General features: G+C 55.8%; 1 protein-coding gene and 1 non-coding gene across 2 annotated transcripts; one reads left to right on the forward strand and one right to left on the reverse strand.

Moving 5' to 3' along the window:
• The first annotated feature begins 494 nt into the window (after positions 1 to 494).
• Casp9 (caspase 9) lies at positions 495 to 21,269 on the forward strand. The gene is made up of 9 exons (XM_047527788.1): positions 495 to 757; positions 4,115 to 4,466; positions 10,868 to 10,902; positions 11,692 to 11,868; positions 12,278 to 12,367; positions 13,383 to 13,530; positions 17,588 to 17,764; positions 18,208 to 18,317; positions 19,401 to 21,269. Exons 1-9 carry the CDS (start codon positions 626 to 628, stop codon positions 19,488 to 19,490), a joined length of 1,311 nt encoding a protein of 436 aa, XP_047383744.1. The 5' UTR covers positions 495 to 625; the 3' UTR covers positions 19,491 to 21,269.
• Trnav-uac (transfer RNA valine (anticodon UAC)) lies at positions 8,220 to 8,305 on the reverse strand. The gene has a single exon. It is a non-coding gene; the product is annotated as a tRNA-Val (tRNA).
• Positions 21,270 to 22,434: the final 1,165 nt, after the last annotated feature.

A 22,434-nucleotide genomic window follows, 5' to 3' on the forward strand; every position in this document is an offset into this window, starting at 1 on the left:
AGGGAAGAATGGGAGGGGAGGGGCATTTAGTTTTATTGGCTGCAGGGCAGGCACTTAGAGGGAAGCCACACGCTGGAGGGGGTGAATGAGTCGGGACAGATAGGGCTCCAGGCGGGGCTGTCCCTTTTGCTACTAATGTGACTCCCCGAGTCTCCACGGTGCCTGAAGCAAGAGGCCTTCGGCAGGCTAGGGGAAGGTGCGAAATCGCTAAAGGTACCTGCATGCGGTGGGGTTGCCGCGGGAGGGCCCCCCCCAGAAGGGAAGCCCGGACTCAGGGGCGGGTTCTAGGGGGCGGAGCTGCGGCGTGGGGCGGGGCCAGGGCTCAAGGGCGGAGAGACGTGGGGGCGGAGCAGCGGCGTGCGGGCGGGGCCAGGGCTCAAGGGCGGAGAGACGTGGGGGCGGAGCAGCGGCGTGGGCCGGGTTGTGGGGCGGGGCGATGGGCTGGGGGCGGAGCCGACCGGCCCGGAAGTGACCGTGGGGCGGTCCGGGGGCGGGCTCCCGGGCGCGGGGCGATGCGCGGGCGGGACCCGGGTGTCGGGGTGGGGCCTGTGGAGGGCACGGGGCGCGGGGCGCGGCCCCGAGGTCCGGAAGACGACGGGCTCCCGGGTCCAGCCTTCTGCCCGCCATGGATGAAGCGGACCGGCAGCTCCTGCGGCGGAGCCGGGTGCGCCTGGTGGGCGAGCTGCAGGTGGCCCCGCTCTGGGACGCTCTGCTGAATCGCGAGCTCTTCACGCCCGACATGATCGAGGACATCCAGGTACGCCCTGCCCCTGCTGGTCTGCGTCCTCTGCTCCCCGTGCGGCGCAGACTTTCACTGCGCAGGTGGGAACCGCGAGGATGTGCCAGGTGGGCTGCGAAGCCGCCACCTGAGGGCCCTGCTCCCGCCTTCCTTTCTCCGCGTCGCACCGTACGGTACCCACCTCCTGTGGCGAGCCCGTTTTTCCTCCCCACATCGAGCCCACAAAATCCTACAGCGGAACCAGAGAATCCCAAACACCTCTTGTTGCGTGTCTGCTAAGCAGTTGGACGCCCTGCACGGCCAGCATGCCTGTTGCTCCTGCGTTTCTTGTGAGGAAGGAGGCGTGTGCATTTCATTCTGCAGCGTGGGGGTTCTGGACACCCACTTTGGCGTCAGACTTCTGGCCCTGAATCCATCCTCCCAGATAGAGTCACTATCCTCTGAGAAATGGGGCAACAGTAATATCGTCCCAAGGACTAAGTAAGATAGAGTTTGTGAAAAAGTGTGCCAGGCACAGAGTGTCCTTGCTCCCTGCGACCAGGCCCTTATGTTTAGTGGATGTCTTGTAAGAGGTTTTTGAAAACGAGATGTTTTAGCTTTGTCTCTACTGTGACTAAAAGACCCCACCAGCACAATTATAGAGGAGGAAAAGTTTATTTGAGGGCTGACAGTTTCAGACACCGCAGGCTCCATTCCTCAGAGCGCCAGGTGAGGCAGAACATCTTGCGTGCAGAGGGAAGCAGCTCACTGGATGATCGGAAAAGACAACTTGTCTCCACTCACCAAATACAAATATATACGAATAGCCACGCCCCCAATGAACCACTTCCTCCTGCCACACCCCCCAGCCTGCAGTTACCACTCAAGTTAATCCCATCAGGAATCTTCACCGATTAGGTTAAGGCTGTACCCAACCATTTCTCCAAACCTTGCATTGTCTCACATGTGAGCTTTTGGCGAGGTGGGCACCACATCCAAATTACAACATGAGAGGACCTGATGCAGGTGATGGAGGGAATAATAAAGTCAAACATTTGAGGTTTTCCAAAAAAGCACTTTCACATCTTTGTCCAATTTGACCCTCACCACAGGCCTGTGAGGGTACAGGAGTATTTCCTGTCATGAGGTGAAGTGGGTGTTGATGGCCCGCATAAAGCCCCTGGCTGGTATCCTGGGCTGCTTTGCCAAGTCTCCATTTTTTGCATCATCCAGGAGTTTGGCCTGGTTCCGGGAAGGTGTCTTTAATAGGAAAAAGTGTCATACAGATAATTACCAATTAATACTAAAAGAAGTTTAGGAGAACTTTCTGTGTGGTCCAAACTGTGCAGTGAAAGGGTTTGAGGTCCTAGCTAGTCCTTGCACATGCACAGGGACAACAAGCTAAAGGGTGGGCAGTAGAGTAACCTCTGCCCTCTGCCTCATCTCTAGCTGAGTGTTGTTACCTCTTTCACATTTTTAAAGAGTCTGGGAACCTCAATTTCTGTCATTTTCCCCCTACTTAAAATGTTAGCAACAAATTCAGAATTTTTCAGGTAACCACGGGTGGCCATTTTGCCATCCTTGGTGTGGCTGAAAGCACACAGGCTTTGGACCCAGTTGAATCTGGATCCACACCCTGCTTTGTTACATGCAGGTTGAGTATCCCTTATCCAACATGCTTAGGACCAAAAGGCTTTGGATTTTGGATTTGGGGGAATTTGGAAATACTTGTATGTACATAATGAAGTACCTTGGGGATGGATCCCAAGTCTAAATGCAAAGTTCATTTATGTGTCATATACACCTTATACACATTGACTGACAGTATTTATTTTCCCAAAGATAATTTTTAAGTTAATATTTTACATAGCCTTGTGTATGAAGTAAAGTTTCTTGATGTGAAATTTTCCACTGTGGCATCATGTTGGTGCTCCAAAAATTTAGAATTCTGGAGCACTTTGGATTTTCAGATTAGGGTTGCTCAACCTGTATTAGTAAATAGCAAAAACAACGAAAACAAAAAACTGTCTGCGACTCCGTTTCCCTCATGAGTGAGGTGGGGAAATTGTAACTTAGCCCTTTGAGGTCGTCGAGGGGAGGAAAATGAAATGGTGCATTTAACATCATCTGCAGTGCTGAGAGCTCTCTCGACACCATGATCTGTTTGCAGGTACCTGTTTTGCAAGAGACACCTACCTTCCCAGAGTCGCGGAGGTCATTAGCCACCTATGGCTATTTAAATGTATATTCGGAGTAATTAAAATGAAATAAATTAAAAGTGGGGCTCCTCAGCTGTGTGCTCCAAGCACTCAGCAGCCACAGGTGCCTGGTCACTGTCATGTGGAACAGCACAGGTGCAGGTTTGCATCACCATGGAAAGTCATCCTGGACAGTGCTGCAGTAGAATATTTGAGGACAAGATGGCGTCATATCCTTGTGGATCTTGAGGCTCCCCCCACTTTTTTTGTCCTTTGGATCCTGAAGAACTTGTCCAGTGCCGGGTCTCCAAGAATGGGCATCAGATAACCAGCATCTTATCTTCCCCAGCTTCCTGTCTTTTTTTTTTTTCCTTTAAATACTTTTTTTAGTTGTCAATGGATCTTTTATTTAATTTATTTATATGCAGTGCTGAGGATCAAACCCGGGGCCTGACACGTGCCAGGCAGGCACTCTACCACTGAGCCACAACCCCAGCCCCTCTCTGTCCGTCTTGACAGTCCACCCAGTCAGTGCCTACATCCTGTGCATTCTCCTCCCACTCTGTCTTCTCATTTCTCTCTGTTCCAGCCATCTTTGGCACCTCCTGGGGTGGCTGTGGATCACTCCTTTCCATTGTCCTCCCTGTCCGCCCTGACTTTTTCAAAGTCAGATCTCACTGCCACTTTCTTGTGAAAACTCTTAGGTCGCTCCCCATATCTCTCAGGATGAGTTTTAGGTCTTATTGTTCACCACTACCTACTCCTCCCCTTAGGTTTCTGTGGGTTCACCGTTCACTTCTTCATTTTCCCTGGGGTCTCAGCTAAGCCTTCCATTCCTGGGGCCTTCCCTGACCCCCAGGGCTGAGTTGGCTGCCCTGGCACCCTGACAGGCCCCTGGGCTCTCCCTTGTTGTGTCATTGGTGCTTTGCCTCCCTGCACCCCCACTAAATGTTTGCACGTCGAGGACTGACCCTGTCCCTGTGCCTTCAGCACTTAGCACAGTACTGGCACATAGCAGGTGTCTCTGAGTTGCTGCGTGACTAGATAAGCAAAGGCTGCGGAGGAGCATGGGCTCACCTGTAGCTCAGTTTCTGCCTGCCTGTCGGACTGTCTAGACTTCCAGGTGGGAAATGGGGACAGGTTGAAGGCCACGTGAAGGTGTCCAGGTAACACATGTCTGATCTTTCTCTATAAACAGCGGGCAGGCTCTGGATCTCGCCGGGACCAGGCCAGGCAGCTGATCACAGATCTCGAGAGCCGAGGGAGGCAGGCCCTTCCTTTGTTCATCTCCTGCTTAGAGGACACGGGCCAGGACACATTGGCTTCATTCCTGCGAACAAGTCGACAAGCGGTTAAGCGAGATCCTGAGGCCATCAGATCCCTGGACCTTGTGCCAGAGGAGCTGCATGCGATGAAGCTGGACCCAGCGAAGCCAGCCCCAGGAAACCTCACCCCAGTGGTGCTGGGGCCCAAGGAGCTCCAGCCAGCTGCGCTCAGTCCAGAAACGCCCAGGCCAGTGGACATTGGTTCTGGAGGATTCAGTGAGGCCTGTGAGTACTGAGCAGATGTTGGTGGGTGGGCGTGATGTGTAGTCATTGGGGAGTGACTGGGTAGCTGGGTTGGCCGAGGTTCAGAATTCAGTTATGGTATTGTCATAGGTGGAACATTCTAGTAGGTCTTCAGGAGATGTAATTTTGGCAGCCAGTTCTCGGAAGAGCAGGTGCTGAGGTGTATTGTGGGCGTCCCGTCCCTGTTTTTGATCAGAGTGTCTAGGTCCAGCTGTTGTTCTGGATTTGCTTTTGGGTCCTGGCGAGTAGCTTGGACTAGCCCGTGGCTGGTGGCAAGAGGAAGGCCTCTGTTTGCTGGGAGTAAGCCCCAGCATGGCGTGTGCGCCGACCTCCTTCCCTCCCTGCAGCCCCGCAGGGCAGTATCATTACACATTGTATGTAGGGAAACAGGCCCAGGGAGGCAGAATAATTTGCCTAAGGTCACAAGGTTACATCCAGTAAGGTGCGTAAATCCCCAGAGTGCAGCTGGGTGACTTTTTTCCTATGTGCACACAGGTAACTGCCTCTCAGCTTGTCATGGTTCAGGATAGGCAGTGTCTTAGGAGACTCTGCTCTGCCAGTCTGTCTCACCCCTCAGCCCGAGGCGGTCGCTGTTCCAGTCTCTGTCATCATTGGTCCCTTTTGCTTGAACTGTGACAAAAGCGCAGTCCTGTGTTGAGCGCCTGAAGTCCGGCTCCTTCCCGTCCTCGTGTCTGTGGGATCCAGCCATGGTGCTGTGCATGCCAGCAGTTCCTTCTCTACTGCCGGGTGGTGGCAGCTCCTGTTCTGAATGGCCCAGTTTATTTAACCATCCTCTTGTTGATGGCCATGCGGGTTGTTGTCAGGGTTTTGCTTCCATGGATATTTCATGTCCCCTGCCACCCCTGCCAGGGAAACTGTTCCATGGAGCTATTTCCCCAGCCTGTTTCATACTTTTGAGACAGGAACTCATTCACCGTCCCAGGTTGGCCTTGAACTTGGGATCCTCTGCCCTGGCCTTCTGCCTCGCTGTGATTACAGTGCGCACCATTGCACCTGGCACGTGCTTCCTCTTTGGTGGTTGCTAGGGGACTCCTGGTGGCACTGAGCCAGTTACAGCAATGGCAGGGCCAGCATGGTGCACACTTGCTGTCTGCCGGGCCCTGTTCGCCGCGCTTGCGTAAGTGATTCAGTCTAATCTGCCAACTCTTGTGAAGCAGGTGCTGCGGTTTTTCCATTTCACTGTTGAACACAGTGAAATTACAGACTCAGAAACGATTGTCCCCAACTCACACAGCTGGTGTGAAGTGGAAGTGGAAGTGAAGTGATTGCTGCCCGGCCTCCTGCACCGCTCTCTAGCCCTGACGGTGGAGACGAGATGATTCCTGAGGGGGAGCTTCCTGGAGGTCACACTGTGTTCTCAGCTCTTGTGTCTTTGCGTGAGAGGATGTCAAGCAAGACACAAGACTTGGTCAAAGTACAGCAGGGTTTATTAGAAGAAGAGGGGGAAGGGGGAAAAGCACCCCAGGGAGAGAGCGAGTCCTCTCGGAGGAGGGCGACAGCTCACTTCTTGGTGTCCCAGCCTTTACTGGGGAAGGAGGGAGCTTGTTAGGTCCCGCCCACATGTCACCTCTGGCCTCTGAATTGGCTACCTTAGCCAACAACCAAGGGCAACTCTTGGTCATCGTGGCCTGACTGACAGGTCCCAATTGGAACTGGTTTTGCAGAATTTATGGGGGGCTCCAGTCTTCAGCACCTGACTTTGTGGTCTGGAATCGCTGCTCGGTGCTGGTCTCAGCTGTCGGCCCCTTCTGACACCTCTGCCTTCCTCCTCGTCTTAGAGGAAGAGTTTACGGGGCTGAGATCAGGCAGGCGTCCTGAAATGGCCGTCTCTTCCGACCTTGGGGTGCCACCGAGGCAGGGCTGTGGATCGATCAGTTTGCTCTGAGCTGACCCACGGCTCGCATCTCACTGCTCTCCCGCAGCCCCATACGGGCCACCGTGTGTCATTTGTCCCTCCCCTCCTGGTGGACACTGGTGCTGTTCCTGCTATGGATGTGCACGTCTCTCCCTCTGACAGGGGATATGTCTCTTCAAGAGAAATCATGGGCTATTCCTTCTGATAGATGCTCCCATCTCCTTTCAAAAACGTGTTTGTAACCTTATGAACTGGGAGTGGAGGTGGCTGTTCCCCAGTTTCCTGCCAATGGTGACTGCCCTTTTGGATGTGTCACTCGTTTTCCTATGAAGTGCGTGAGAAGTGGCATCTGACCTGAGCAATGGTGGTTTTAGACAGCCTGCTGAAGCAGAGCAGCAAACATGGTGAAGGAGGTTCTAGAATTGTTCCTATGCATGTGGCCTTGTCGGAAAGGAGGCAGGCAGAACAGAGTTCCTGGTTGCTGTCTATTTCTGAGCAGTGTCAGTTTGAGTCATTCCGGACCCACCACCTGCACTCGAAGCGTCCTGTTCTTTTGTAAGGCATTTTTGTTTCTTGTTTGTTATGAAGTTGTTCCTAGTAGGCACCTAACCCTAAGGGTAGATGGATGGTAGCAGTGATAGAAAATATGAATATCACTTTGCGGTGCCTGCTGGTTTTTTCCTAGGTACTATGCCATGGCCAGGCGGGTGGTGGGCACCTGTAATCCCACAACTGGGAAGGCTGAGGCAGGAGGATCAGAAGTTGGAGACCAGTCTGGGCAACTTAGTGAGACCTTGTCTCAAGATAAAATTAAAAGGGCTGGGATGGAGCCCAGTGGTAGAGCATGAGGTTCCATCCCCAGTACCAAAAAAACAAACCCCCAAACACTAAAAAACGAACCTCAAGAAACAAACAGATGATGCTGGGTAGCGGCGGGCAGGGCAACCCCTGTTACCTCCCATTTGTAGGGGAGGGAGCTGGGCTCCGACCCGGATGCTGCCAAGCTGTCCTCTTCAGGTGCGGGGCGTGGGGTTCACGGGCACTGTCCAGGAATGTTTCCGGGGGTGGGTTTCATTCTGTGGACGAGTGTGGGAAAACCTGGGCAGTCGGAAGCAGGGCCGCTGGCAGCACTTGGCAGCGCCTTCACCAAGTTGGTATGGGAAGGGCGCTGTCGCTCAGTGCGTCTGACCCCCTCCCCAGGGTGTTTGGCAGTACCTAGAGGTGCATCTGGGCATTACAGCCCAAGGTGGGTCAGGCCAGGGACGCTGCTCTACATCCCGTGACGCATGGGACAGCCGCCCAAAACAGAGTGACCAGGCCCCAAATGTCAGAGTGCTGGTCGGTACCCCTGCTGCTCTGGAGTGTGTGAGTGATTTAAAAGTGGGCATGCGGGCAGGGAGACGGCTCAGTCAGTGGGGTGCCTGCCTCGCGTGCACACGGCCCTGGGTTCGATCCCCAGCACCACAGGGGGTAAAAAAAAATAAAAAAAATAGAAGTGGGCATGCTCAGTTTTATTGAGTTCTCAACTATGTCAGCACCGAGTGCTCATCAGGTGGGAACTCGCCACAACTGTGAGGCTGGTAGCTGCTCCTCTCCTCCTGGATGCAGATGGGGAGAATAGAGGCTCAGACTTTGAGCAGCTTGCCCAGGGTCACACAGCTGATAAATGGCAGAGTTGGGATTTGAACCTTGGCATTCTGGCTCTGTGATCCCACTCATTCCATCTACTGCCTCAAAGAGCTAATGGTTCATCTTCTTTCTTGTCTCTGTATGTCCCGCCATGGAGGACCCACCGGAGAGTGTGGCTTTCTCTCTATAATTTAGGGGGGCAGCTTTCTTTTTCTTTTTTTTTTTTCTTTTTTCCAGTGCTGGGGATTGAACCCAGGGCCTTGTGCTTGTAAGGCAAGCACTCTACCAACTGAGCTATATCCCCAGCCCCCTGGAATGAGCTTTCTTAGCTTCAGATGTGATGGCTCATGTGTAGCTGCTTGTCCCGGCCAGGACCTCCTGCAGCGCGGAGCTGGGAGAGCTGTTGGTGGCTGTATCAGGCAGGGTTCTCCTGAGAATCAGGACCCAGAGTCTCTGGGTACATCCATATCTAGAAAGAAATTTACCATAGGAATTGACTCTTGTGATTATGGAGGCTAAGTCCACGACCTGCTGTCGCCAAGCCGCAGACCCGGCAGAGCTGGTCAGGTAGTTCTGGTTGAGTCCAGAGCCTGAGAACCAGCACAGTGACAGTGTTGGTCCCAGTCTGGCGGCAGAGGAGTGACGTCCCAGCTCCAGCAGGCAGGCAGGGAGAGAGCGAAATTTCCCTTCCTCTGCTCCTTTGTTCCACCCAGGCCCCCAGCGAGTGGGTGACGCCCACCATGCTGGGCAGGGCCGTCCGCTCCACTAAGCCCACTGATCCAGGCTGATTTCCTCCAGAAGCACCATCACCAACACACCCAGAAATAACGTCTGACCAAACACCTGGGCACCTTGTTGCCCATTCAAGTTGATACAGAAAAATAAAACACCACCATGACTTTCTCTGCCGCGTCCTATCTGGGTTGGAATTTTCTTGAAAGTAGAGTTGGCTTTTCAGCACTGCCTGGCTGGTGGCTGTGCCCTCCTCTCATCACCACTCAGGCTCCCCCGGCAGAAGGGATAAACAACAGCCCTTCCTTGCTGGAAGGACAGCTCAAGGGACGAGTGAGGCAGGCCAGGGAAGGGTCTTCACGCAGGAGCCCTGGATCCGGTCGGTCAGCTCGCTTCCTTCTGTGGTTTCTGGATGCCAGGGCTGCTGAGCGGCTAGGTCACTAGTGGCTAGTTCTGGCACCTACCCTTCCTTTCCTGGGTGGCAGAGAGGAGCAGTCACATGTCATTTGAAATCAGAAATGGTAGCTGGGTGTCATGGTGCACACCTGTAATCCCAACCACTCGGAGTCTGAAGCAGGAGGATTGTGAGTTTGAGGCTGCTGGGCAACTTAGCAAGACCCTGTCTCAAAATGAAAAGTGAAAAGTTTGGAATGTAGTGCAGTGTAGAGCAGCCTGCGTTCAGTCCTTAGTATGACAGAGAGAAAGAGAGCATGGCAGGTGGAGGGAGAAGAGAAGAGAGGAAAGGAAAGGAAAGGAGGCTTCATCTGGCCCGGAGGCCCCTCCTTTTGTTGGAGCCACGCACATGCCCAGGGACGTGGGCCGTAAGTGATTCTGTTGTACATACACCTTACACTTAGCCACGGGCATGTGTCGTCCCGTGTCCGCCAAACGCGAGTTTGGAGAAGCTGCTCTTGAGCTGGAGCCTGCTGTCCTGGCCTCCCCTGTGCCGGTGCGGTGCCCACCCTGGAGGACCCCTCCTCTGGTGCCCAGTGTTGACTTGCCCCTCCAGGCGCCTGCAGCCTGTGAGCCTGCTCTGTGCGCCCTTAGTGCGGATTCAGGAACGAGTGAATTCTTCAGTAGTGGATACCGGTCATGTTTTGGGGGTACAGTGGGAATTTGGGGATGAGTACACTTTCTCATAATGAACCCCGAGGACTAACAGGAGTCCTTGGGCTAGGTCAGCCCATCTCTTATTTATTTATTCATTCATTTATTTATACATATATACTGGGGCTTGAACTCAGGGGCACTCGACCACTGAGCCACACCCCCAGCCCTATTTTGTATTTTATTTAGAGACAGGGTCTCACTGAGTTGCTTAGCGCCTTGCTTTTTGCTGAGTCTGGCTTTGAACTCTTGGTCCTCCTGTCTCAGCCTCCAGGGCCACTGGGATTACAGGTGTGCATTACCGTGCCCACCTGGCCATGTCTAATTTAAAGCCCCCAGGACTGCTGTTCAGTGCAGCTGTTAAACCAGGAGGGTGTAGTTCCCAGCAGGGACCCTGGGTCAGAACAGGAACAGGGCACCCCTGCAGCTCCCAGACAGCTCTGTGGCCTCCGTGCTTCGAAAGGGAAGAATGGGAGCTGGGTTGTGGCTCAGTGGTAGAGCGCTCTAATGACAGTAATAATGAAGAGCGAAAGAAGTCTCAGAACCTTACAGGCTGGCGGCCACTTGAACTCTTGCTAATTGAAATCAGAGTCATCTTTACTCATTTATTCTTCTGTAACTATTTCTGGAGGACCCACTGTGTGGCAGGCCCGTGGTCCCTGTAGGCAGTGAGCCTCTGCTGCCTGGACCGTCTCTGACCCCTTTCTGTTGTGGGACTTCATGTAAACCGGACCCCCGTCTACAGCGCACAGCATCTGGCTTACGGTTGCCTGTGGCATCGCGTGCGTGGGTAGCTCGTTCCGTCTTGGGCTGCGTGGCTGTTCTCACAGTTTGTGTGTCCCTCAGCTTGTTGCTGGGTGGTGGCTTTGTTTATGAGTAGACCTCTTGGAGATACACCTGGGGTGCAGAGGGTCAGGATTGTGTGTTAGGCATCGTTGCCGGGGCCCCAGGTCTCTGCTCTCTCTGTTTTGCGGGGGCTCCCTTGGCCTTTCCCTGGTGGACCCCAACATTCACGTTTCCCTCTCTCTCTTCTCTCCAGGTGCTCAGGACAGGTTGAGGGGAAACGTAGATTTGGTGAGTCTTCCTGAGACTGGGGACCTATCCCTCTCATCTGCCTTGTCCCTTCCCTGCAGGGAGCCCCGGGGACCCAGCCCAGCTGGGGAACGGGTGCTGGCCTGCCCTCTGTGGCTCTCTGACCTGGACTTGGCGGATTGAGCGGGTCTGCCTCACCCCTGTGAAGTCAGGTCCCACCTACCTGGACGTGCGTGAGCGTGGGCACGGCACCTGCTCCGTGCCAAGCTCGTGCTCTCGTTGCCGCCTGTCCATTTGTTGTGTGGCTCCTGGGTGCTGCCCCCGGGATGGGGGCCACCAGCCTGGGGAGCCCTCAGTCTGACAGGGGAGAGAAGCCAGGCAAAGGAAGATGCTTCCAAGGAGCAGCAAGTGCCCTGAACAAGAAGAGGCTGCTGGCAGGGGTTACAGGGCCTGAGCCCAGGGGGCATCCTCAGGTGTCCCCAGGCCAGGCCCCTGCCAAGTCTGGGGACACAGCTGCCACATGCCCCCAGGCACCCTGGGCGAGAGCCACGGCTGCGGTGTGAGGCCTGGGTGGGCCCCAGCGGGGTGTGGGCTTTCTAAGCCTGCGTCCCGGTCCCTGAGCACGGAGTTCTGAGCCCATGGCCCTCAGTGGGGGCAGCCGGTGCCCAGCGACTCCCACGGTCCCTCTCTGCCCCGGAGTCCCGGGTGGGGCCTGCAGTGGGAGGGGTGCCCACGGCTTCGCCCATTGCCCCGCCGTCCATCCCGAGGGAGGAGCAGGGTTGCCTCCTCCGGGGAGTGGACGGCGCTCACGGTGGCCCTGTCCGCGGGCAGGCCTACGTGCTGAGCGCCGAGCCCTGCGGCCACTGCCTCATCATCAACAACGTGAGCTTCTCCCCCGCGTCGGGGCTCGGCGCCCGCTCAGGCTCCAACGTGGACTGTGAGAAGATGCAGCGCCGCTTCCGCTCGCTGCATTTCAACGTGGAGGTGAAGTGCGACCTGACCGCCAAGGTACAGTCCCTGGTCACTGTCTGTGGGGACACCGGGGAGAGTGGGCAGCGCCCTGCAGGGACCCCTGGAGCGGACTGGGGACAACCATGGGGAGCGTGGCCCAGGGTTACCCTCAGGAGGGCGTGTGGCCTGCTGGCCTGCCTGCTGTGTGACCTCCGGCCTCAGCTGCCCCGTCCAGGGAGTCCCCGCGCAGGGCCGCCATGTGATTAAGAGAACAGCGCCCAAGCTTGGCACCTTTTCCCTGAGAATGGGGCCATCGCGATGATCATGGTGACCGTTTCCTCAGAACTGGCCCTTGGTTGGCAGGGCAAGCACTGGCCCTGGCCCTCCGCAGGCGCTGGTGCTGCCTGGTGGGTGGGCGGGCGGTCTGGTGGTCAGCACTCGGCCTCACCTCAGCCCTCCCTTGTAGGCCATGGTCCAGGCTTTGGTGCAGCTGGCCCGGCGGGACCACCGTGCCCTGGACTGCTGCGCGGTGGTCATCCTCTCTCACGGCTGCCAGGTAGGAGGCCTCTGTCCCGACCCTGCTCCCCCGTCAGGCACAGGGCAGAGCTGTGCCCTTCTCGGGTCCACAGCACCCTTGGCTCTGCAGAGAAGGGCTGTGGAGCCCTGTCCACCTCCTGCGGTCTTCCCAGCCCTCGGGTCCTCTGAGGAGTTGGATGTGCCCCCGGGTGGGGCGGCCTTCTGAGCGGAGCCCGCCGGACACCAGGGAGGGTCCGACTGTGCTCTGGAAGCTTCCACCCTGGTTCCGCGCGAGGTCTGCTGGGCGGGACTCGGGCCCTGGGACGTGCTCAGGGCTCGGCCAGTGCTGTGCTGGCTCACGTGGCCAAGCCCTATCACCGGCTGGCCTGGGAGTCCTCGTCTGTGGACAGACCGACAGTCACACCTGGAGGCCTCGAGGCCCTCGGTGGCTTCACCGTGTTCTCAGAACTGGCACATTTCACATAAAAGCCAGGATTTCCTCCCGGCCCGGCATCCTCCCAGTCAGAACCCTGTGCTGCCCCAGCCGGCACGGCCCTCGGGCCCTTCGCTCACTGTGGCAGCAAGGGTGTCGCCTGGGTGCTCCTGCGAAGCCTCAGCCCCTCGGATGTGTGTCCCGAGCCTCCTTGGCAGGTCGCCCTGTGGTCCTGTGCACAGGGCGTGGGAGCGGAGCTGGCCGGTCCTCGCGTTCAGCTGCGTCGGAGGGGCTGCAAGGCCAGGCTGCCCGTTGTGGACCACTGGGCGGGGCCGGGGAATCTGCATTTCCTGAAAGTCCCTGAGTGACGTGGACGCTGCCTGTCCAGGGAGCACACTTTGGGAACCTCTGGTCTAGCAGCAGCTGGCCAGCACTCTTAGTAGCTGGCCTTTACAGGGACAGACGCTGCTCAGGGCCCTTCCAGGACCAACCTGCTCTGTCACAATCAGTCTGGAGCCCCAGTGTGACCTTCTGAGTGCGTGGCCCCCACAAAGCCTCTGACAGGCCGTTGGATTCCTAGGCCAGTGTCTTGGTTTTGTAACCAGGGTTCTTGGTCTTCTAGGCCAGCCACTACCAGTTCCCGGGCGCTGTCTATGGCACAGACGGACGCTCTGTGTCCGTCGAGAGAATCGTGAGCATCTTCAACGGGACCGGCTGCCCCAGCCTGGGGGGGAAGCCCAAGCTCTTTTTCATCCAGGCCTGCGGTGGGGGTAAGTGGCGCCTCCCCTGTGGGTGCATCCTCCGCCGGCCCCCTCCCGTCCGGCAGCGCCCTGTGTCCACGGGCCACTCCAGGCACGGTTGCCGTCGCAGAGTGGCAGGGCTTCCACCTTCCCGAGGAGGCCCAGGCTAGTCCGCACTGAAAAGGGCGCCACAGTCACGTCACGGGCTCCGGTGACGTTGGCAACTTCAGAATTTTGGTAAAAACAAGGCAGTGGGGAGGGTGGACACTGTCTTTTTGTTCTCCTGGTCGTCTTTCCTTGACCTTCGTCACCTAGAGAGACCCCATTTCCACTGTCTCAGAGAGAGGCCACAGCTGAGCTACAGGACCAACTGAAGAGCCTGGGGCTGGAATTCCCCAGAACCAAGGTGTGGTGACTTAAGAACCCGGAAGGACGTTTTGCAGTTTCGCTCAGTGCTGTGTCTTGGTCCACCTTCGTTACCTAATCCAGGTGCTCCGTGCCTGGTTCATTGAATAGCTGGATACCAGACTCTCCCAGCCCCCCCAGGACCCAGTGTCACCTATGAGCCCCTTCCTGTCACCGGCACGGTTCCTCAGCCGTGGTAACAGGAGGACAGAGGGCTACTGCTCCTGGGGCCTTGCCCTCACCTGTCCTGTGCTGTGAGTGATGCTGGTAGCCTCCTGTGAATCCTGTGAGGCAAGTAGGGAGTCAGGAGCGGCGCTGAGCCGGGACGCCCGCTCTCGGCAGTGCAGGTGCCACACCACTCTCGCAGCAGGGAGGACCTTTGTCCTGGGCATGTCTGTGGTGTCACCCTTGGGACCCCTTAGTGGGGTCTGCAGGGCCTTTGGTGGCCTGGCCCAGGCCACTGTGCCCTCACCCGACCTGGCATGCGGTGCCTCCTGCCCCCAGCGTGGCTCACCCTTCCTGGGTGTCCCAGGCTCCTGCCGGCCGGGCCCTGTCCCTGGCCGACTGTCCCCGCTCCAGGGTCTTCCCCCACCGGCCCGCCCTCGCCCAGGCCCTGGGCTCGCTGGCCACAGGACTTTCTCATGTGGTCGGCCCTCCCGGGGCAGGCCAGGCCCTACCACTGCGTCCCCGGCCTGCCACAGACCTGTCTGGGTGTATCTCACGTGGATTCTAATTATTTGAGTTTGAAATAGGACTGTATAGAATATTTAAGAGTAAAATTTGAAATACTGCAGACTCCCACCACGAAGACAAATCAGAACTCACTGGAGCAGCAAGAGTTCAGAGCTGAGCGTGGTGAATAACCTGCCCTGGGGAGTTTCTGTCCGCTTTCCCCATCAGGCTGCGCGGCCTGATGTTTAGTGCTGTTGCCACATGGTGGCGCCACGTCAGCCGAGAGCTGAAATACAGAACTGCCCTCGTGCCCAGTGTCCGGCAGGGTGTCCTGTGTCTGTGCATCAGAAACCCTGCCCCAGCTTTTGGTGAATTTCGTGTTGCTATTTTAAAACTCACAGTTATAATTTAAGATAATTTTAAAATCCTGCAACGTTATCCACCCCACCCCTCCATAAAGAGGTAGCTCAGCTCCAGGGCTGAACGGTGGGTATGGAGTCAGCGTGACACAGCCTGACACATGTGACACACTTGACGGAAGCCAGGTGGCTGCCCTGATTAGGCCCGCTGTCAGTTCTGGGGTGACCCTTCTTGAGTTTCAGACAGCATGCCGAGAGGGCGGCAGCAGGCACAGGGTGCCCCAGTGGCTGTGGGTTCTGTGAGTGGAGGGAGCCCTCCTGCTGTGTGTTTATTCTGTGGGGAATTAGTCTTGCTTTATAGGGAGTTTTGAACTAATGAGGCTGCCTAGGAACCAAGCCTTGCATGCAGTGCATAACCCTGTGGGCCAGGCCTGCACATCAGACTTTAGAGTGAAGACAACACCTGAGTGGAGAGGCAGCTGGCATTCCTGTATGACCCTCCCTATCCCTTTTCCCTGACACGCCCCTCTTTGATCCCACTGTCTCCTCTCTTGTTCACACAGTCTCTCTGCTCATCCCTGTCTCCTTTGGCCATCCTATGGTATCTCCCACATGTTAGTCAGTTTTCTGTTACTATAATTGAATACCTGAGGCTGGATATTTCATAGAAAAAAGAGATTTACTTAGCTCATGGTTCTAGATTTTGCCCTACATTTTCTTCTAAGAGTTTTATAGTTTTAGGTCTTGAATTTAGGTCTTTGATCTGATTTAATTTTTTTGTATATGGTATTAAGGAAGGGTCCAACTTCATTCCTTTGCATGTAGCTATCCAGTTTTCCTAGCAATGTTTGCTAATATTGTCCTTCCCCCATTGAAAGATCTTGGCACTCTTGTGAAGTAACATTTGACCATACTGGGGCTCTCTATTCTAGTCCACTGGTCTCTGTGTCTGTCTTTATGCCAACACCACATCTTTTGATCATTGGAACTTTGTAGTAAGTTTTGAACTCCGGAAGTTCTGCAGTTTTATGCACCCCACCCCCTGCCCAAGACTGTTTTGACTTTTTGGGAGCCCTTGAGATTTCTTTTGAATTTTAGGATTTTTTTAAATTTCTCAAAAACATCATTGGGCTTTTGATGGAAATTGCATTTAATCTATAACTGTGTTGAGTCATATTGATGTCCTAACAATATTAAGTTTCCTAACCCATGACCATGGGTTGTATTTCTATTTATTTATGCTGTTTTTAATTTTTTTTAATAATTTTTTTTTTAGGTGTTGATGGACCTTGTGTATTTTTATGTGGTGCTGAGAATTGAACCCAGTGCCTCATGCATGCTGGGCAAGTGCTCTACCCCTGAGCCACAGCCCCAGCCCTGTCTCTAATTTCTTTCAGCAGTGTTTTGTTGTTTTCATTGTACAGGTCTTTTACCTCCTTGGTTAATTCCTAACTTTTTGTTTTGATGCTAGAATTGGTTTCATAATTTCCTTTCCTGATTGTTCATTGTTTGTGTACAGTTTATTTTAAGTGTGTGTGTGTGTGTGTGTGTGTTGACTTTGTATCCTGTTCCTTTGCTGATTCCATCTTGACCAGTTCTAACAGTGTGCGTGGTGTAATCTTTAGGATTGTCTATATAATTAGATCAAACCATCTGTGAACAGAGATAGTTTCTACTTTGGATGCCTTTTCTTTTTCTTGCCTAATTGCTGTGGTCAGAGCTTTAGTACCATGTTGCATAGCGGTGGCAAAAGCGGTCATTCTTGCCTTGATCTTGACCTTGGAGGAACAGCTTTCAGTCTCTCACCATCGAGTATGATGTTCACTGTGGGTTTTTCACGTTGTGGGTTTTTTTTTTCCTTTACACTTTTTTATAATTAGTGCGTTAGAGTTGTGCATAGTGGTGGGATTTGTTTTTCCGCATTCATACATGCACAGAATACAACAATGTCATTTGGCCAGGGTCACTTCCCAGCACTTCCCCCTCTGTCTTCTCATGCTCTGGGTCCCTTTCCTCTCTCTGATCTCACGTGGCTTTTATTATACTCAGGTAGTTTCCTCTGTCCCTAGTTTGCTGTGTTTTTCTCATGAAGGGTTGTTTGTTCTGTCAGATGCTTTTTCTGTGTCCCATGAGAGATCACGTGGTTCCCTTCTTCCTGCTGATGTGGGTCATGTGGATCCGTTCTCAGCGTCCAGCCGTCCTTGCATTCCAGGAGTAGCTCCCGCCTGGCCATGGTGTACCCTCTGTTTCATATGCTGCTCAAGCGTTGAGGAACGTGGCATCCATGTGCTTGGGGACATTAGTCTGCAGTTTATCCTGGGATCTCAGCACCTGGCTTTAGTATCAGGGAATGCTGACCTCGGAGAATGAGTTAGGAAGTCCTTCTTCATTTCTTGGAAAAGTTTGAGGGTTGGTGTCAAGTGTCCTTCGGGTGTTTCGTAGAGTTCACCAGCTTCGACTTCGGGGGCCAGGGCTTTTCTTTTTCAGAAGTTCTGCATGTCGGGGCTGGGGAGATAGCTCATTTGGTAGAGTGCCTGCCTTGCAAGCACAAGGCCTGGGTTCAAATCCCCAGCACCGCAAAAAAAAAAAAAAAAAAAAAAGAAGAAGTTCTGCATATCTTCGTGACAGGTGTTTGTTCCTGCTTCCTGCAGAGCAGAAAGACCACGGGTTTATGGTGGCCCACCCTTCTGGAGACAGGGTCTCTGGCAGCAACCCTGAGCCAGACGCCGTCCCGTTCCGGGAAGGCCCAAGGACGTCTGACCAGCTGGACGCGGTGTCGAGTTTGCCCACACCCAGTGACATCCTTGTGTCCTACTCGACCTTCCCAGGTGAGCGCATCCCTGGGGGAGTATTCCTGTGTAACCCTTAGCAGGTGACTTCACCTCTCTGAGCCTCAGCTCAGGGTGAGATGGGCAAGGTGCCTGGGGCACACAGTCACTGGGTTGGTGTGCCTCTGCCTCGTGCTCCTCTAGCCCTGCCTTGGCCTCCTCACCTTTAAAATAGGAATAGTAACCCTACCTCGGGGCTGGCGTGTCGTGGGGCACAGGAGGAAGGAAGGACCAAGACACTACCTTCCTCCCTGGTGAGTCAATGGACTCTTGGAGCCTCGGTTTCCTTGCTGGGAAACCAGTTGCAGCCAAGCTCAGGAGGTGGTCACAAGGGTGCAGTAAGGTCACCCATGGCACAGGGCCATGGGGACGTGGCTGCTGCTGCCTCACACAGACGGGTCCAGTCTGGAGGTGGCCGTGCCAAGCTCAGCCTTCCCCCGCAGGCTTCGTCTCCTGGAGGGACACCTCCAGCGGCTCCTGGTACATCGAGACCCTGGATGGCGTGCTCGAGCGCTGGGCTCACTCTGAAGACCTGCAGTCCCTGCTGCTCAGGGTGGGTGCCAGCTCCCTCTGGAGGGCAGCGCGCTCTCTGGGGCACGGGTGGCAGCACACCAGGCCCAAACCAAAGACAAAGGACAGGCGGGCCCTGTGTGCTGTGAGCCGGAGGCTTCGATTCTCTTGACAAGGGACGTGCCGGCCTGCAAGGGCCACCTGCCCTGCCTCCTGAGAGCCCCAGGCTGAGAGTCCCCACTGACAGCTGTCTCATTGCCAGGGTGGGATGGCACAGTGGTCAGAGCGTGGCCCCTGAGGGCTGGTTGTGGCCCCACACCCTCCCACCTTGGCATAGTCTTATTCTTGACCTCAAGCATCATGATGTCCCACGGTGCATCAGGTCCCAGGGAGACAGGCGGGAGGGCGGCCTGCTCCATGGTTCCCACCCCACTTGGAGCAGTTGCTTCTTCCAAGGGGCCCAGAGTATGTGGCTGCCTCTGGGGTGCACCTGGGTCCCTCCTGCTCCGCCCGGTGTTCTGAGCCCTGGGCGGGGCTCTAAGGGCCCCTGCTCGCTGCCGAGGGAGGTTCTGGCCCAAGTGCAGCGAGCAGAGCCAGGGAGACAGGCAGCCACCTCCCAAGATGCTGGGTGTAGGCGCCACGGCCCTGGCGGGTCACCCTCTAAGACCACCTAGGGCCCTGTAGGGGACAGCCAGGGCCCAGCAGTGCATGTGATTCCTGGTCCTGGTTTCTTTCAACCTTTCTTCATGCAAAGCTTTTGGTCTGATTTGAACTTTGTGAAGTGTTGAGTTTTGAAATTTTGCATTTTGTGTTCTTAAAACTTGCAGTAGTGCCAGGCGTGGGGGCGGGGCGCATGCCTGTAATCCCAGCGACTTGGGAGGCTGAGGCAGGAAAATGGCTAGTTTGAGGCCAGCCTCTGCACCTGCTCCAAGACTGTGGCAAATCAAAACAACAGGGCTGGGAGCGTAGCTCTGGGCAGCATGAGAGGGGCACCAGGTTCAGTCCACAGCACCGCACCGTGCGTGCGCACACACCCTGGCCGGTTTAGTGCACCCCCAACCCCGCCGGCCCGCTTGCTTCAGGTGGAAACTGAACTCTCAGACTCGCTGTGGTCGTGTTTTTGCAGGTTGCTAACTCTGTTTCGGAGAGAGGAATTTACAAACAGATTCCTGGTTGTTTTAATTTCCTCCGGAAAAAACTTTTCTTTAAGACCTAAAGGGGCTGGGGCCCTGACCCTGCCTCTCGCCACCCAAGACCTGCTGCTGCATCCTGGAGGCAGTGAGGCCTGGCCTCCTGGGTCGAGGATTCTGCCTCCTGTGGGGGGCCTGCTCCTTCCCTCGGGCAGCAGCCAGGCCCCCAGCAGCTTGCAGCCTGGAGACGGAGGCCAGCAGAGACGGAGGCCAGCAGAGACGGAGGCCAGCAGTGGAAGAGGAGGCAGAAGGTCGTGGATCCACGTGACTCTTCATCAGCGGCCAGCCTGGATTAGTGACGGGGCCTGCGACCCCACGTCCTCTGGCCGTTTGTGGGCCGTCCGCCTTCGCCTTCGCCGGGGGCCTTCCCGATGCTTGTCTGTGTTTTGCCCCAGCCCAGGCCCCCCCTCCAGATACAGTGGCATCTCTCCCTGCGTCCTGAGTCATGCCAACCAAAAATATCTTCAGACAGTGCCAGATGTGCCCTGGGGACAGAACCACCCACGCTTGAGAGTCACCCATCTGCAGGGATTTGGGGCTACAAACAAACCAGCATCTCCCTTAGATCAACAAGCTCGGGCTGCTAGACTCTGGGCAGCTGGGACCTGCGTGCAGAGTGGAATTTCAGAAATGGCTCACTCTCTCTCTGCATCATCTAGTCTTAACAACTAACCCTCAGGCGAACGTGGGCTCTCTGGCCTGTCCCCCCTCGCTGTGCTCTGGCGCTTTTTTCTTCCTTATAGACTCTGCTTTGGGGGACATTTCCCTGGGTCTTATTTCACTCGATCCCCACTCCATCCCAGGAGGTGGGGGGAGACTTGTCCAGAGGAACACGTTCACCAGTGGAGATGTCTGGCTAGAGCCAGGTCTTCCGAGTCCCCGCCCTGCCGCCCATGTGCCTTCTTTGCCGAAGGACCCCACCCCAGGTGCAGATGGCCGTGCTGTGCCCTGGGGCAGTGCTGGGCTTGCCCAGAGCCCACCCTGGCCCTGCGGCCTCAGTGGTCCTGACCTTTGCTGCTCCCTGTTTTCAGGGTCGTGCAGGTTTGGATGGTTTGCTAGTAAGTCTCACCAAGATGCGATTCGTGTAATTGCCACTTTATTATTATTTGGCTTCTGCCATCTTTCCAGTTCTGATGTCCAGAGGCTTCTTTGGTTAGTTATTTGCAATGACCTGCAGGACACACACAAGAAAATAAGCAAGTGACCCACCAGCAGAGTGGCACCTCTGCCTGTCCCTCCAGGCCACACGAGGCTCATGCAGGTCACAAGTGGCCCGAACCACAGTATCCCCTGCCTGAGGAATTCTGATGACATTTCCTGTTTTTTTGGTGCTGGGGACTGACCCAGGACCTCTCTACTGGGGTACACCTCCAGCCCTGAACCCTTTAATCTGCCCGTGCAGGACCCACTGACACTCTGGGTCTCTGCGGCCCAGGTCCTCGGGCTGGCGTGCAGGACGTCTGTGCAGGACGCTCCCACAGCAGCATGCGAGTGAGAAAGGGAAGCCAGTTACCGCTCAGAGGGGTGACGTGGGTCTGTGTACCGCGGAGCAAGCTGTGAGGGATCAAGTGGGGAGCTGGGAGTCGGGCCCCGTCTTTGGCGGGAAGGCAGCGTGCGCCCTGTACGCCTGTACGTGTGCAGCCCAGGGCGCAAGCTGCGCTCTTGGCAGCCCTGACCTGCAGTGCAGCCATGGGAAGCGAGGGGCCTTCACCTTTTCTACTTGATGCACTCCTGTATTCTTTTAGTATTTTTATAAAGAAATGTTTTGCCTTCTGAACAAGAAAATAAAGCTAGCGACAGCTGAAGGATCATGTGCTGCTGTCACTCAGTGGTGTCTGTTGGGAGGGTGGGGTCTCCTCCCTGCGCCTGCCTGCAGGCCCTGACCTTGACCCACCACCTGTCTAGGTTCAGCCAGCAGGTGCTCCCAAGCACCCCCAGGGCCTTAGCTGTTCGTGTCTCCTGGCTGCTCGTGGTGTGCCCCTGGCCTGGGACCTGCATGGTGCCGCCAGCCTCTTGCAGCTGCTGGGACAGCCTCTGCCAGGGGACAGCTGGCCACCTGACAGTCCACTCCAGAGCCCATGCCTGGGCATTGGTGCTGTCCTGGCTGCCGTGGTGAATGTGGGCCTCCCCCAGCTGCCACACAAGGCTGGCTTTCCCGTTGAGCCCCCTGCCATCTGGCCTGCTCTGCTGTGCCGCATCTGGGGCTGGGAACAGCTGAGGCTGGGACAACACATCAGGACAGTTGCCCCGGCACCCTACCTGGGGTCCTGAGGTGCTGCCAGGCCCAGCTGCACAATGACTCATGGAGCAGCTGGGGCTGGAACAGGGTCCTAGGACCCGGCTGGGCGGAAGCCCTGAGCATCCTTCCATCCAGGCAGCGAGGCCCCTAAGCAATGCTGGCGGCCCCTCAAAAGCTGGATGCAGATGTCCCTCCGCCAAAACTGAATCATGGCTCTGCCAGTTGACCAAAAATACACCCAACATCAACAACGACCCCACAAATCAATGGCTTCTCTCCTTCCTGCTTTTCCATTTTTTCCGACTAACTTTTTTGGGCTCTCTGGGGCCTGTGGCCGCTTGGCCAAGCAGAGCCAGCAGATGCGCAAATGAGCACAGAGCCGCCAGGCATCATGGGCGAACTCGGAAGCAGCCGCCTGCTTGCTGGGCCGCGTGGTTTTCCTTGGATGGCCACAGGCTCACGCTGCAGTTTCATATTTGGTTTGTAACAGAGTGACAATCTAACTCAATTGTACAGTGCCTTGCAAATTAAACTTAATGAGACCAGATGCCAGCTCCCCGTCCTTGCAGGCTCTGCCTCGGGCACAATCCCCACTTGCCGTGGCTCCTGAAACGTGGAGGGCCCTGGTTGAGTTCAAGTCCCTCTTTACAGAAGAGCAAACCCAGTGGTGGCAATGCCGGGGTGGCTTAAAACCTCCCTCCACAGCAGCGGCTCTCCCGCCTGGCTTCGAG

The sequence above is a fragment of the Sciurus carolinensis genome, chromosome 1 (genome assembly GCF_902686445.1).
Source record: "Sciurus carolinensis chromosome 1, mSciCar1.2, whole genome shotgun sequence".
In the NCBI taxonomy this organism is placed as follows: Eukaryota; Metazoa; Chordata; class Mammalia; order Rodentia; family Sciuridae; genus Sciurus; species Sciurus carolinensis.

Coding starts and splice junctions, on each gene's coding strand:
- Casp9 (XM_047527788.1), top strand. CDS start 626: ATGGATGAAGCGGACCGGCAGCTCCTGCGGCGGAGCCGGGTGCGCCTG. Junction 11,869..12,277: donor AGTGCGACCTGACCGCCAAG/GTACAGTCCCTG, acceptor CCTCCCTTGTAG/GCCATGGTCCAGGCTTTGGT. Junction 13,531..17,587: donor CATCCAGGCCTGCGGTGGGG/GTAAGTGGCGCC, acceptor TGCTTCCTGCAG/AGCAGAAAGACCACGGGTTT.